The 13,247-nt window shown below is 35.1% G+C and overlaps 2 protein-coding genes and 1 non-coding gene across 9 annotated transcripts in view; 1 reads left to right on the top strand and 2 right to left on the bottom strand.

Moving 5' to 3' along the window:
• LOC135157826 (uncharacterized) overlaps positions 1 to 13,247 on the bottom strand; it is a 16,789-nt gene continuing 3,542 nt past the window's right edge. For 3 of the 5 annotated variants that reach the window (XM_064114797.1, XM_064114792.1, XM_064114791.1), the window contains exons 2-8: positions 10,825 to 10,998; positions 10,285 to 10,362; positions 6,979 to 7,147; positions 6,461 to 6,528; positions 5,584 to 5,712; positions 4,255 to 4,465; positions 1 to 3,035 (exon numbers count right to left, since the gene is read on the bottom strand). In XM_064114797.1, the coding sequence (XP_063970867.1) occupies positions 2,860 to 3,035; positions 4,255 to 4,465; positions 5,584 to 5,712; positions 6,461 to 6,528; positions 6,979 to 7,147; positions 10,285 to 10,362; positions 10,825 to 10,857 (864 nt within the window). In that variant the 5' untranslated portion in view covers positions 10,858 to 10,998 and the 3' untranslated portion in view covers positions 1 to 2,859. Of the gene's footprint in view, positions 3,036 to 4,254; positions 4,466 to 5,583; positions 5,713 to 6,460; positions 6,529 to 6,978; positions 7,148 to 10,284; positions 10,363 to 10,824; positions 10,999 to 11,260; positions 12,738 to 13,247 lie in introns of those variants that run through there. The other 2 variants (XM_064114795.1, XM_064114796.1) reach the window with 2 other exon arrangements.
• On the bottom strand, positions 968 to 1,038 carry TRNAA-AGC (transfer RNA alanine (anticodon AGC)). Its single transcript has one exon. It is a non-coding gene; the product is annotated as a tRNA-Ala (tRNA).
• The window catches only part of LOC135157827 (uncharacterized), a 19,868-nt gene continuing 17,459 nt past the window's right edge, over positions 10,839 to 13,247 (top strand). For all 3 annotated transcript variants that reach the window (XR_010296773.1, XR_010296772.1, XM_064114798.1), the window contains exon 1: positions 10,839 to 12,415. Coding sequence is in view for 1 of the 3 variants with exons in the window: in XM_064114798.1 (XP_063970868.1) it covers positions 12,391 to 12,415 (25 nt within the window). In the remaining 2 variants the exon portion in view is untranslated. The remainder of the gene's footprint in view (positions 12,416 to 13,247) is intronic.

Genomic DNA, 13,247 nt, shown 5'->3' on the forward strand with positions numbered 1-13,247 from the left:
TTAATATTATAAAAAGTTTATTTTGAGATATGTATATATATATATATATATATATATGTTTTAACATCTGTAATCATGTACTTTCTTACTAACATGACTAAGTTTTGGCACACACAATGGCTAAATGGTTGGTTGAGGTAACGGGATTCCTGAAGTTTTAGCACACACAATGGCTGAATGGTTGGTTGAAGTAAAGGCAAGTTAAAGTTATATGCTTAATATTTTACATGATAAAAACTGTAGTGAAAATCATCTGTACTCGAGTTGCAACAAAAACAAAGATATCTAACATCTCTACTTTAGTACTTTTATAACAACTATGACTAACGAGTTTTAGGTTCACGCACAATGTTTGTGGTGAAGGCAAGTTGAGATTACGCTTCATATAAAAAGTCTATACAATTTCCAAGAACTGTTGAGTTGTAAAACACTGTCCACGTACTTGTATCAAAGTTGCAACAAAAACATAAATCTTCCAATCTTTGACAAGGTAAGTAAATAGAAGTAAAACATGATTATTTAAAACCATTAAAACTAAACACATGCATCATATATGTAGAAATTGCAGCAGATAATCTATCAATAATATCTCAAAACTGTAGTTAAAAACATCTCTACTGAGTTGCAACAAAAACATGTAGATATCTAACATCTCTACTTTAGTACTTTTTTATAACTACTATGACTAACGAGTTTTAGGTTCGAGCACAATGTTTATGGTAAAGGCAAGTTGAGATTACGCTTCATATAAAGTCTATAAAATTTTCAAGAACTGTTGAGTTGTAAAACACGTACTTGTATCCAAGTTGGAACAAAAACATACATCAATCAAGTTCCTTCCAATCTTTGACAAGTAACACGAATAATACAGTCAATTCAATCTTTATTTCCAAATAAAGATTGAATTGAGCGGAGAATTAAACTGACCATAAATATATATTATAGGTAATAAAGAGCAAAGAAAATGGGGTTCCATCGGGATTCGAACCCGAGACCTCCGGATTGCTAGCCCGGTGCTCTACCGACTGAGCTATGGACGGCCCTAGTCGATAATTCGTCCCATAAACCCCTTAACTTTCAATGCTCGTATGGTCAGAAGCTATAGAAACCTGACATAAACCCAAAGGATAGAATCAACTTTATAGGCCTATGCGAGGGATCACGGCGAAGTGATGCAGCTTTTTGAAAATATAATTAACACGAATAATACAGTCAATTCAATCTTTATTTCCAAATAAAGATTGAATTGAGTGGAGAATTAAACTGAACATAAATATATATTATAGGTAATGAAGAGCAAAGAAAATCTTTGACAAGGTAAGTAAATAGAAGTAAAATATGATTATTTAAAATAATGAATCATAAATAAATAAATGAATCATATATGTAGAAATTGTAGCAGATAATCTATCAATAATATCTCAAAACTGTAGTTAAAAACATCTGTACTGAGTTGCAACAAAAACATGAAGATATCTAACATCTCTACTTTAGTACTTTTTTATAACTACTACAGATAATCTATCAATAATATAACAATATTTGTTACAGCACTTTATCAATGTGACCTTACACAACAAATAAGTAGGGTAAATATATTGTGTACACATATAGAAGACAATGCCTTTAAAATGTTACATGAGCATACTTTGTTATTTGGCACAAGGCAAAGTTTTTAAAGGACGAGAGGAAATTTGCCACTTAAATAAATGGCGTCAAACGCATACACATTATCAAAGTTATTTTTCAGCACACAATGAATACATTTCAGCAATATCTTTGGCAAATAGAGTACGGAACAATCAGGAACATGAAATAATTTGGTATATTCCCGTCATTCAAAATCATAACAAAAGCAATTTTAATTCCATTCGCTTTTGTTTAAAGACCAGATTAACAATACCAAATGTCTCAAATTTTAATGCATGTTTGAGGCAATTTAGGTTCCCCATATAAATTTTGATGTCTTCCAAGAGACGTAGTTTCTTGTTAGTCTGATTTGATTCCATTCTTCAAGGTGAATTTGGGCTTTTATCCGTAGATCATATATAAATGCCATTTTTTGCACAAAAAAATCTCAAATTGTTTCCTTATCAGATCAAAATTTACTCAACAAGAAAGTTCTTGACACTTATTTGTTTAGAAGGGTGCCAACAAAGAACACTGATTGATGCGTGCGCACTGTCATTTGATATCCACATGCCAAAACATAAAATTTAATATATTAGTACCAGCTGGACGGAAAACACAATACATGCCTAGAATTGATGTGATGGCCCATGAAGAGCTTTTTATCAAAATAGCTTTAGAAACAGGTGAAATGTTAAAGATCATCAAGCGTTGGGATGCTACGCTACAGATCGCCATTTTGAACTAGGCTAGTTTGTGCGCAAGATGGCACTGTGTGTATGATAAACGATGCAGGAGCACCTTTAATATATCAGATAAGGATAATTCTGGCCCCTATTAAAACATTATTATTATTTTTTTTAATGTTGGTCTGTAGCAAGCATTATAGCAATGCCTGTGGTCTAAAACATATTCCAATCAACCAAAAAAATACACAGGAGCGACGGGCGATTCAGAAGTGCCAGAAACGTACCAAACATGGCATACTCGGATAGGTCGCATCATGATGATCATACTAAATTATATTTGGAACAGAATATGCATGTGCTTGTTAAGTCCTCTGATGCTGGCAGTGTTCGGCAGGCCCATGTTACTGACCTCGTCACTGAATGGTGCGAAGAATGTGGCAGGTCGCGCAAATTTGCCTCCTCTGGACAGTGAACAGGGGATAATTAGTAAGTAACAAGACTTAGCTCATTATTAATTAATTAGTCATCTTGACAAAGTGCTTCATTCGGTCTCATCTTGTGGTTCTTGGTTTAATTCTTTGGCTTGGTTTTCTTTGGCTTGGTTCTCTTTCGGTTGAGATCTACGTTTGGCCAACTTAATTTCGTTGCCAACTTTGTTCCGCATAACGATGCGGATTTCCGATGATGACACTCCTGGGAACTTTGACTTGACATGACCTGCAAAGGAACACGTAAAAAACAAAAAAAAAAGATTATAGTCAAGGTAGGTAAATGAGAATCATAGCACGACTTGGGTGCCAATGGCCACTTGAAATTTTATTTGGCCACTAGAAATAAGAAAGAAGCTCTGTATTAGCCACAAACTTGTTAGGTTCTACAACACACAAGTCTATGATCAAATATATTTAATGTGTTATGTTCACCTGTAAATAAAAAGCTAAGCACTAGCCCTGCATAGATTGGGCAGTGATATCTTTTTATAATAAGTAGGCTGATACGGGCTATTCCAGAGTCAAAGACATTACAAATATGAACTAGATGGATCTTCGATTGCGAACTATAAAAAATCCTGCTTCCGCTATCGCACAATTTAAAGGATGTAACTTGTACTTTGAATACAAAGCTATGAACAAGTTTATACACTACAAGTTTACAAACATTTGGCTCATCAAATGTTCAGCTATTTCATAAAATGTGTACCATCAGGATCCATTACATAATTTGCCCAAATATGTAATGTCCATGATGGCACACATTTTCCACTATAAACGAACAATGAATGAAGAAAATATTATCAAATCAAAATTGCTGGTAGCTTTGTAATCTGAGTAAAAATTACATAATGGACGGGTACATCTGTCAGAAGTGATCATGATATTGGGAAACCCTGTTATAACGAGCTCGCTTATAATGAAGTACAGGTAACCCTGTTTTAACAAGGTGGTCGGGACCATCAAATTTACCTCGTTATATTAAGCGGTACTTCGTTATAAACGGCAGATTTAATAATACATATAAAACACAGATTTACGATCGGGACCAAAGGATTCCCCTCGTTATAAGCGAGTTCGTTATAACGGGGTTTCCCTGTACCGCTTATAACGAGGAGAATCCTTTGGTCCCAATTGTAAATGTGTTTCTATATGTGTTATTGAATCTGCCGTTTATAACGAGATACCGCTTATGACAAGGTAAAATCGATGGTCCCAAACACCTCGTTATAAGGGGTTTCATGTGCACATGTACAAATTTTAAAATTTTAAAATCCAACCACTTTGTTAGCGGAGGGTTAATGATTAAAATGAAACATTAATGGCATTGCATAATATTATCTGCACCCACCAAATTTGTAAAGCTGACAAATTTAAACACAAAAACCAAAATTGTACATCTTGACAAATGTTTAATCAATAATGAGCTAAGTCTTGTTACTTACTAATTATCCCCTGAAGCTTGTCACTGTCCAGAGGTGGCTTTGCGCGACCTGCCACATTCTTCGCACCAGTCAGTGACGAGGTCAGTAGGGTAGGCCTGCCGAACACCGCCAGCATCAAATCGCAGGTGTACTTGCGAAAATCACCAGCGTTGCACCTGTCGAGGACGTTTCGACTAAGAGAGACCTTCGATCCAAGGGCAATCTGTTGGGACTTAAGAAAATACAACATGGTTAGTGATTATATGCTGATATACCCTACTGACTTAATCATGGCCAACATAAATGAGGGTAAATTTACTGTAACATATTTAATGCAATGGTTGAAATTAACAAAGATTTATACAAACCATTGTTCACATCTATGAAATACCATTTGTAAACTGATGGATAAAATAGATGGATCTTTTGACTGTGCGCAGGAAGGGGAGGACGGGGGTTGGATTCCACCCCCTCACTTTTTGCACGATAATTCTGCAACGCACGCAGGTATTGCCGCGCGACTTCAGGAGTTTTTTCATCGAAGTCTTCCGCATCGTATGAGACCAAATTTCGCAACGACCATGTGTATACCCTTTTGTAAGCGATTGCTAGCCCGGAAATCGCTAAATTTTGTGATTTGTGTACAAATCCTATGGAAACTGATTTTTTTTTCCAATAAGAGAAAAAAGCTTCATTAATTTTTTTTTCAATCAAAACTATCTTTTGATTTTGGGCTAAAAATTGTTGACTGATGGTAAATAATTTTTCCATCGAAAAAAGAAACAATAAAAAATAAAATAAAATAAAAAAAAAACATAAGAAATTCCAAAAACAAAGAAATACACCAGGAATTATTTGGCTGTCGCAATTTTGAAAACATGTTATAAGTTATAAAATATGATGATGCACAAATTGAGCATATTGTCAATTATATTTCGAGATTTATAGACAAAAGGGATTTCGCATAATTTTGCATAATTAACAATACTGATTTTTTCAAAAAAATATTACAATCTTGTAGATTATGTCGCAGGTTATGGTGCCAACTTTCGTGGCGGCGGCGCGTTCTGCGGCCGAGATTTCTTGTGGGGGGGGGGGGGGTGCGGGCTATAGACTAACCTGGCCTGGTGAGGACTAAATACTGTTAACAATATTGACAGTACACACTTAATGCAACAAATAAATGTTTCTGAAATATTTTGCCGATTTGCAAGCTCGAACCATCATATAATTGGAAATTGTTATCTTGTATACGAGCAGTAATCAATGTTAATCATGGTTATGTACAAATTTTCTTTTTGAATCTGGGCCACTTAGTCGAACTAAAATATTTATACATGAAGTAATTACCTGTGGTCGTGCTGATGATGGCGAGGATTGGGTGGAGGACTGGGTGGAGGAACGAGCGGGCGAGGAACGAGCGGGCGAGGATGATGTAGATGACCCTCCTGATGGACAGTGCATCTCTTCATGATCAGCCTGCCAATGAAAACGAAAATCCATATTTCATACCATCAAATATTTACCAAGATTTTACTGCAAAGTAGGTCAAGCAATCAAAGGAAACAAAAGCAAACAGAAAATAGCAAATAGCATAAGAGATTTGCATGCATGTTTCCTCCTCTAAAAAATGACTTCTAAATAGTTACTAATTCCCACTGATTCAGTTTTCATAGACCTATACAATATAACGATCCATCCAGAGTAATTCATCATAAACACAAATGCACGCTGGCCTGGAATCGCTTTGCCTAAAGGAGTGATCACACAGTCATGACTATACCCACAAATGCTGTACACATTTGCCTGCGGTATTAACCTGTACGATCGTAGTTCGCCATGTATCGACCATACCTACATATGCTCAATGCATACTGTATGCATATTTGCGAATGCCACAAGAATGCAGTGAGACAGCAGTAAATATGCGATACTCTTCCATCAAGAAAGAAGAACCAGTACGAGGGTTACACACTTGGTACAATTGCAGTAAGAATGTCATAGGTATTGTCCACCATTCTTACTGCAATCATACTGAGTTCGCAAGACATCGTACTGGTTCTTCTCCATTCTTGATGGAAGTGTTATCGGATTCTTACTGCTTTCTCATGGCATTGGCAAATATGTGAACAGTAGACATAGAGCACTAGTTCGTACCACATGCATACAGCAAATTCGTGGGTATAGTCATGTCCAGTGTGACCACCCCTTAAGATTCACAACATACCTTGAGTCTCGACATCTCCTCCATATCCACTATGAACCCTTTAAAGGTTTCGATGAATTTAGGCACTCCTTGAACAAAAACAAAATAACATAGATATTTATTCATACCACTAAAAATTGAACTATTTAAAACTATGAAGGTATTATATGAAGAAAAATTTGCCAAACCGAAGCTGAATACTCTAGAATGGAGAAGAGAGCTGGAGATTTAATACAAACATAAGATCATGACACAGATAAAAAAAAGTAGAAAACTTCTTTGAGAGATTGGGATACCTCAGAAAAAGAAGCCACTCCATGAATTTCACAAAGTTCAGAAGGCTTATACAGAGTTGTTAACATATGGAACAAGTCCCCTCATTCCAACTTTTTTTTTTACCAACTATTCAACATGAATTATTTAAATGGGCTCAAAAGGGCACCATAAACTAAAGGTTTGTTTAACGAATATGTGAGGTATATGACTATGAGGTATTGTCCAAGCATTTGAATACTAAATAATGGGAGGAAATACTGTACCTTGCAAAAACAACAGCTGTTGCTGTATCTTTTCCCTAACTGCCTTCTCCTTAGTCAGCTTCACCTGCAGATCCTCAGTCTCTCTCCTTGATTTCTCCAACTGCTTTTTCAGGTCAATTATCTCACCACTTGTTCCACTTCCCGTTGCCGTACGTCCATTTGATTTTTTCTGTCAGAATGATAACAAATCGGACACTAGTTAAAAAGTATGGTTTATGAATGTGAACCAGCGCAATTACCTCGTCATAACAGGATTTAGTTAATTTTGACCAATAACAAGGTTTCACTGTGAATTAGGATTTGTAAGATTTTACATGGCAATTAGCATACTTATCTAACTAAATATATTGACTTTGTACATTTATAATGTTTAATTACTTAGCTAAATATGTTCAATGAAAATTTTAAAGGATTCATTCAAATGTGTTAAAATTGTAGCAATCAATAGGAGGGCAAGTCCAAGATAAGGTCCCCTGAGAAGACAAAATTTCATCTTTGCTCAACATTGAAATGTTTGGTGTCATTTTGAAGCATGATAGTTGAAATTTAAAATTCTGTGAAGGAATAAATTGTATCATGCAAATTTATGCAAATTTCAGTGACTTAATTTGCATAAATTAGAAATGCTGTGTTACGTATGGGACAAATATAAAAAATCATTATTATTTAAAGAGGAAGATCAGTAGTGGGCGAGAGGGCGTTGGAACCATTTAACTATTTTGGGAGCTGGAATGAAAATAACTAAAAATACTGAAGTAAGATCATTAATTTTAAACAAATGTCACGTTTATTTGATCAAAATCGGTTCAGAAATGGCTGAAATATCAAAGAAAACAGATATTTACTTTTGTACGTGGCCCACGTACAAAAGTCGATAACGGCCGTGTGTATTGATATTTGAATTTTACGAACGAATTTTCGCTCTTCGATGGATACAAGATCAACCTTTTTTCATTCATAAAATCACACAGAAGTAAAATTAGGTGTCCAAAATTCCACGATAGTTCTTTAATGATGTTTTCTTTATATAAATACCCATTAACCTGATTTCAAATACATTTCGAGTTCCTAAACCACTACTGATCTACACCTTTAAAGGAACACAATTGAAATTTTATTAATATGTGGACCTAAGAGGTTCATCATCTATTTTAATTTGGTATGAAAATTTATGCACGACGCAATTAATTATGCAAATTAGGTCGCGTCCTATCAGCGATTGTCCCATACGTAACAAATTGAGGACATTTTTTTAGTTTATTTCTGAATTTGTAAAAGTTATTGCAGTGCTATTCTGGGAAGTTCTAATTTATTGTGTTAAGAAGTTAGATACTGGTTAGAAAGAAAAGAAATAACAATTAGACCCATTTTTAATTAGCAAATGAAATAATGTTACGTATGTGACAATGTGTTACGTATGGGACATCCCCATATATATTGCATGCGAATGTACATGCAGCAGGCATCAATAGTTTCTCAGTACATGAATGGTCAATGAGCCTGCAGCATGCATCCCAATCTTGCAGCCACTGTCTTGAGACAATACTAGACTGCTGCATTCTAAATGGGGAGAGGTAGGTAAAATAAATCAGCATGAAATGTGTAAAATATATTAATTTAGGTAGAGCATAATCCATACAGAAGTCATCACTTCATTTGAGAACAATCTGAATATGAAGGAGCACATTTGTTCTTCAAGAAATGCAACAACATTAAGCCATCCAGAATAACCTGATTCAGATTGAAAGAATGCTATAATTTGATTAAAAAATACCCTCTTATTTATTAATTTGTAAGAAAGGTGAAAATATATGACAATCAGACAGTTGCCATTACTGTCAGCCTCGGAATCATGAGGAAGAAAACAAGTCTTGCAAAACAAAGTTCAGCTTTGCTAATGAACCAGAGACAGATTTTTTTTTTTTACCTCCACCAGTTACTACCAATCAAGAAATTCACATCTTTACAGAGGAAAGTGTAGCTACTGAGTAAGATAAATACAGTGAAGAGGGATAACAAAAAAAAAAAAAGAACAAATTTTACAAAAATTATGTGATGATGCAGAAGATGCCCATAAAAAATAGCCTTTCAGAAAAGTTTTGTTAGAAACTGTGACAACATCAAGAATTTTAACTGTGTATTATTTCATATTGTGGCCCCCCTGTTCAAGATTAAATCTACAGGTAGTAAAGATGTATTTGATAAAAGCAAGGGTGTGTATGCTTTCATTTTAGAAATCATGCAACTGTTTCATGGCATTTCATATTTAGGGAAAATACACTAATATAGACCAAGAACGGTGCACGGTGGTTCATTATATTCGCACAGAATGATCATACTTGTTTGTAGATCTATAGCTGGTATTACTCAAGTGGTTCTTCTTGAACAATAGAAAAGGCATTTTCACACAGTTTAATTATACAACTTAAAAGCCCAGTGAATGTATAAAAATTGCCCCCACCCCCAAATAAAAAAAAACAAAAAAATATCATCAAAACTTCTATAATAATTAGCACTAGTAAATACATGTTCAAATCAGTTAGTGGTTGATTAGCAGCATGCCCGTATGAAACAAAATAGATAAAAATGAAAAATATAATCAAATATGATTATGGTTGTAAATTTTATTGGAATTTCATTTTCCTGACAATTTGCAAACAAATCTGATTAATTACAGCTTATTTCACTTTGGTAACCAGACCAAAAATCCAATATACGCTTTCCACACACTAAACGAATAGGGGAAAAAATGTCCCATACGTAACACGTCATATCTGTCTTTAATCAGAGCCTGTACTTAGAGCTTTCTGCCTTTTTACATGAAATTTATCCTTGGTAAACTTGAGTGCTGTGACTTTTATCACAGTGAGTTTCAAGGTTTTAAATGAAATACTTTCTGAGCAATTTCAACTTGAAAAAGAAATTAAAAAAATCTCTTTTCTTCTGGTCCCATACGTAACAGCACACATTTTCTCTTCTAAAATCTCATTGTCAAGGTCATTTCTCACAATTTTTTACATGAATACACTTCTCCTGGATATCAATCACCATGGTTAAATTCAATGCAATCAAAGTTCCTTTACACCATTTTTCTGGAAATAAAAGCCTCTGAAATGTCCCATACGTAACACGCGCGTTATCTTGGACTTGCCCAGGACTGAGCATTTAGTTAATTGTCATATAACAGTGATTTTAGGACACTTTGCATATGTGAACAAACTTATAGCTTACTATGCATCAACAGGTACCTTAGATTAATCACGCTTGCAAGTTGCAATTCCAAGGTGTTTAAATAGCTGCACATACCGTTTCATTGGCACCAAACATTTGCTTCCTGAGATCCCTGGCCATCTCATTGCACTGTGAAATTTTTGATTTTGATTTCTGAAAAAGGAAAAGATAGAAGTAAAAACAATTTTATGATTTTTTTTAAATAGTACTGTTTAGCATCTTGGGAATTGTCTAGGCACACAAGTTACACAACCATTGGCGATTGCAGTTACTTCATGAAGAAAAATTTAGCAATATGTAGACGCTTAGAACCATCTGTATTAAGCACCCAAGAAATTTAAAAAAAGAGCAAAAACATGTTATTCTGTTTCTACAAATTGAAAACAAATATCCCTCCTTATACATTTTAACCAGAACATTTGTTTATAAATATGATTGAGCTGCATAATATTGAAACAAAGCCAACAATGTTATTTCTGTAAACTGTAAAGGATTTATTGACTATGTTTGTTGATGAGTTTGTAAATGATAACTGGATAGAAAGATTTTGTTAATCTGTCAGTCATCAAAAATTACTTCCAGTGTTGGGATATCATATGACACATGTACACACACCTTTGTTTTCTTTTGGTTGAGGCTCCTCATCATCCGTCTCCAACTCCGAAGATGAATACATGTATGTGCGTGTTGGTTTCTTCTTTCTCTTCCCTCTCCCAGTTTCCTTATCAGTCTCCATTGATTGCCCGTCACACATCTTGTTCCTTTTTCTGATGAGATTATCCTTGGATCCTTTAAACAATTTTGAAACAAATTAAAAAATTAACTATACAATTTCAAACAAACTCACTTGGAGCTTTCCCACTCCTCATTTGGTTTGGTTTATGGAAATAATTAATACAAAAATCACTTTTCAAATGTCTCCATAATCATGATAATTGCTTTAACATATCAGGGAGACCCCGAAAAATTTTTTTAACAGGCTAGGGCACTTCTAAAAAATAATCATGCACATAATCATGTTTATGTCAGATTGTCAATTTCTAGTACCTACCTCATCATTCATGCAGCTCGTCAGCGCCACACATACAGACATAACTCTGGGGCGATCCGAATCCACTCAAAAGTGAACAAAAAACTAAAAAAGTTCACATTTGTGCAGTTGGCCACGGGAGGGAAGTCTCGGAAGCCATTAAATGACTGAATTTGTGCCGAATGGAGGGGGAAATCCGATTCTTTTATGGAGGCACAGCAAAGCTAGCATATTGCGTCATATTTTGGTGGTAATTAAGTATTGCATGATTTTATTATTTTAAAGCTGAATTCAGCTGCACAAATGTGAACTTTTTTTGTTCACTTTTGAGTGGATTCGGATCGCCACGCGCAGCGTGGCAATCCTCGGAGTTAACAGACATGTAACTCCGGGGATCGCTAGCGCGACAGCGCTAGTGATCCGGAGCCAAAAATGTCTAATGGGAGTAATGCGCAGCGAAAAACTGCTTTAAAATAATTAAAAAAAAAAAAAAAAAAAAAATCTGCTAGCGATGCCCGGAGTTAAATAACAGACATGTTGATAATGCATGTGAGGCTTGGTCTTGGAAATTTACTAGTACTACGTGATCATGTGGTCAGTGCCACTGTTTACATCGCACTCACTGCAATATACCAACATCATGGCAATGTACGAACATCAGAACATAAATCACAGACAATGTTTATAATATAGAAGAGTAGCTAGTAGAACATTCAAATACAAAGTCAAATTCAGTTAACAAAAATAACGGTAAAGCCTAAAGGTCTACAATTGCACACCCCCCTGGCATTTCAAAAGTGTATGGCCGATTGAGATGAAATTTGCACAAATTGATGCTCTAATAATGATTAATACATTACGATATCGGCATCGACATCCAATGCGATCGCAATGGAGAGTAGTTGTTGCCTCCGATCGTACAACCAATTGTGATCAATCCCAAACAATAATAACGCTGATCATAACATGTGATAAACTTTTTTCCATTATGAATATAAATTATAAGGGAAAAAATAACAGAAAAAAATGTAAAAAGTCTTGTTAATGTTATCACACTCACAGCGTTATAATTGTTTGTGATCCATCACAATTGGTTGTACGATCGGAGGCAACAACTACTCTCCATCGGCATCGCAATCGCAGCCATTGCCATGTTGACACCGATAAGGCGATATCGTGAGTTCCCGCCTTCGAATTTCTTTGAAATTTTTGTCACATATCAATCATTATTAGTTAGAGCATCAATTTGTGCAAATTTCAATCGGCCAAATATTTGTTGAAATGCCAGGGGGGTGTGCAATTGTAGACCTTTTTTTACCAAAATAACAATTTGAATCAATATAGGCTAGATCTAATTAATAGTACATTGACTGTAATACTGGTAGTGGTACAAGTCAATGGACCATGTCAATTGACTGTTAACCCATCAGTGCCTAAGGCTAAGCCCCGCATATTTGTGGGATGGTAGTGATATTTTAACGAATAATGGCCAACAAAATTTACGACAAATACGAGTTGCCAATTTGTAGAGGAAGACAATGATCAATTTGGCCTTTAGCCTTTAAATAGCTCTCGTCCTTGATGGGTTAATGAGTCACAAGTAGATCTACTAACATACACAAGGTGTTTTACACATATGACTAGAATATATAGGATTAGGAATGGTGGCAGTGAGTGAGCATGTCAACAATAATGTTACATTCCCATGGCCATGCACACGTTTGTCTTCAGCTTCGCAGACACAGTTTCTTTTTGGAAGGTTTAGATCTAGGCCTATTTGAAAGTCGATTTGAACTTGAAGAAAAATATGTAGGCCTACGTTAAATTCTTTAGACTTAAATATTGTATGACATCAGATGTGTTCATTATGAGATTGTGCAGCCGATCATATAATTTTCAATTTGATTTTATGCAGAGAATATGTATTTTTGACATTATTCGTTGACATGTACGTCATTGTAAATATGTATGACCACAATTATCGTATGATGGGGGGACCTAAAGCTAC

This window comes from Lytechinus pictus, unplaced genomic scaffold (assembly GCF_037042905.1).
Source record: "Lytechinus pictus isolate F3 Inbred unplaced genomic scaffold, Lp3.0 scaffold_20, whole genome shotgun sequence".
In the NCBI taxonomy this organism is placed as follows: Eukaryota; Metazoa; Echinodermata; class Echinoidea; order Temnopleuroida; family Toxopneustidae; genus Lytechinus; species Lytechinus pictus.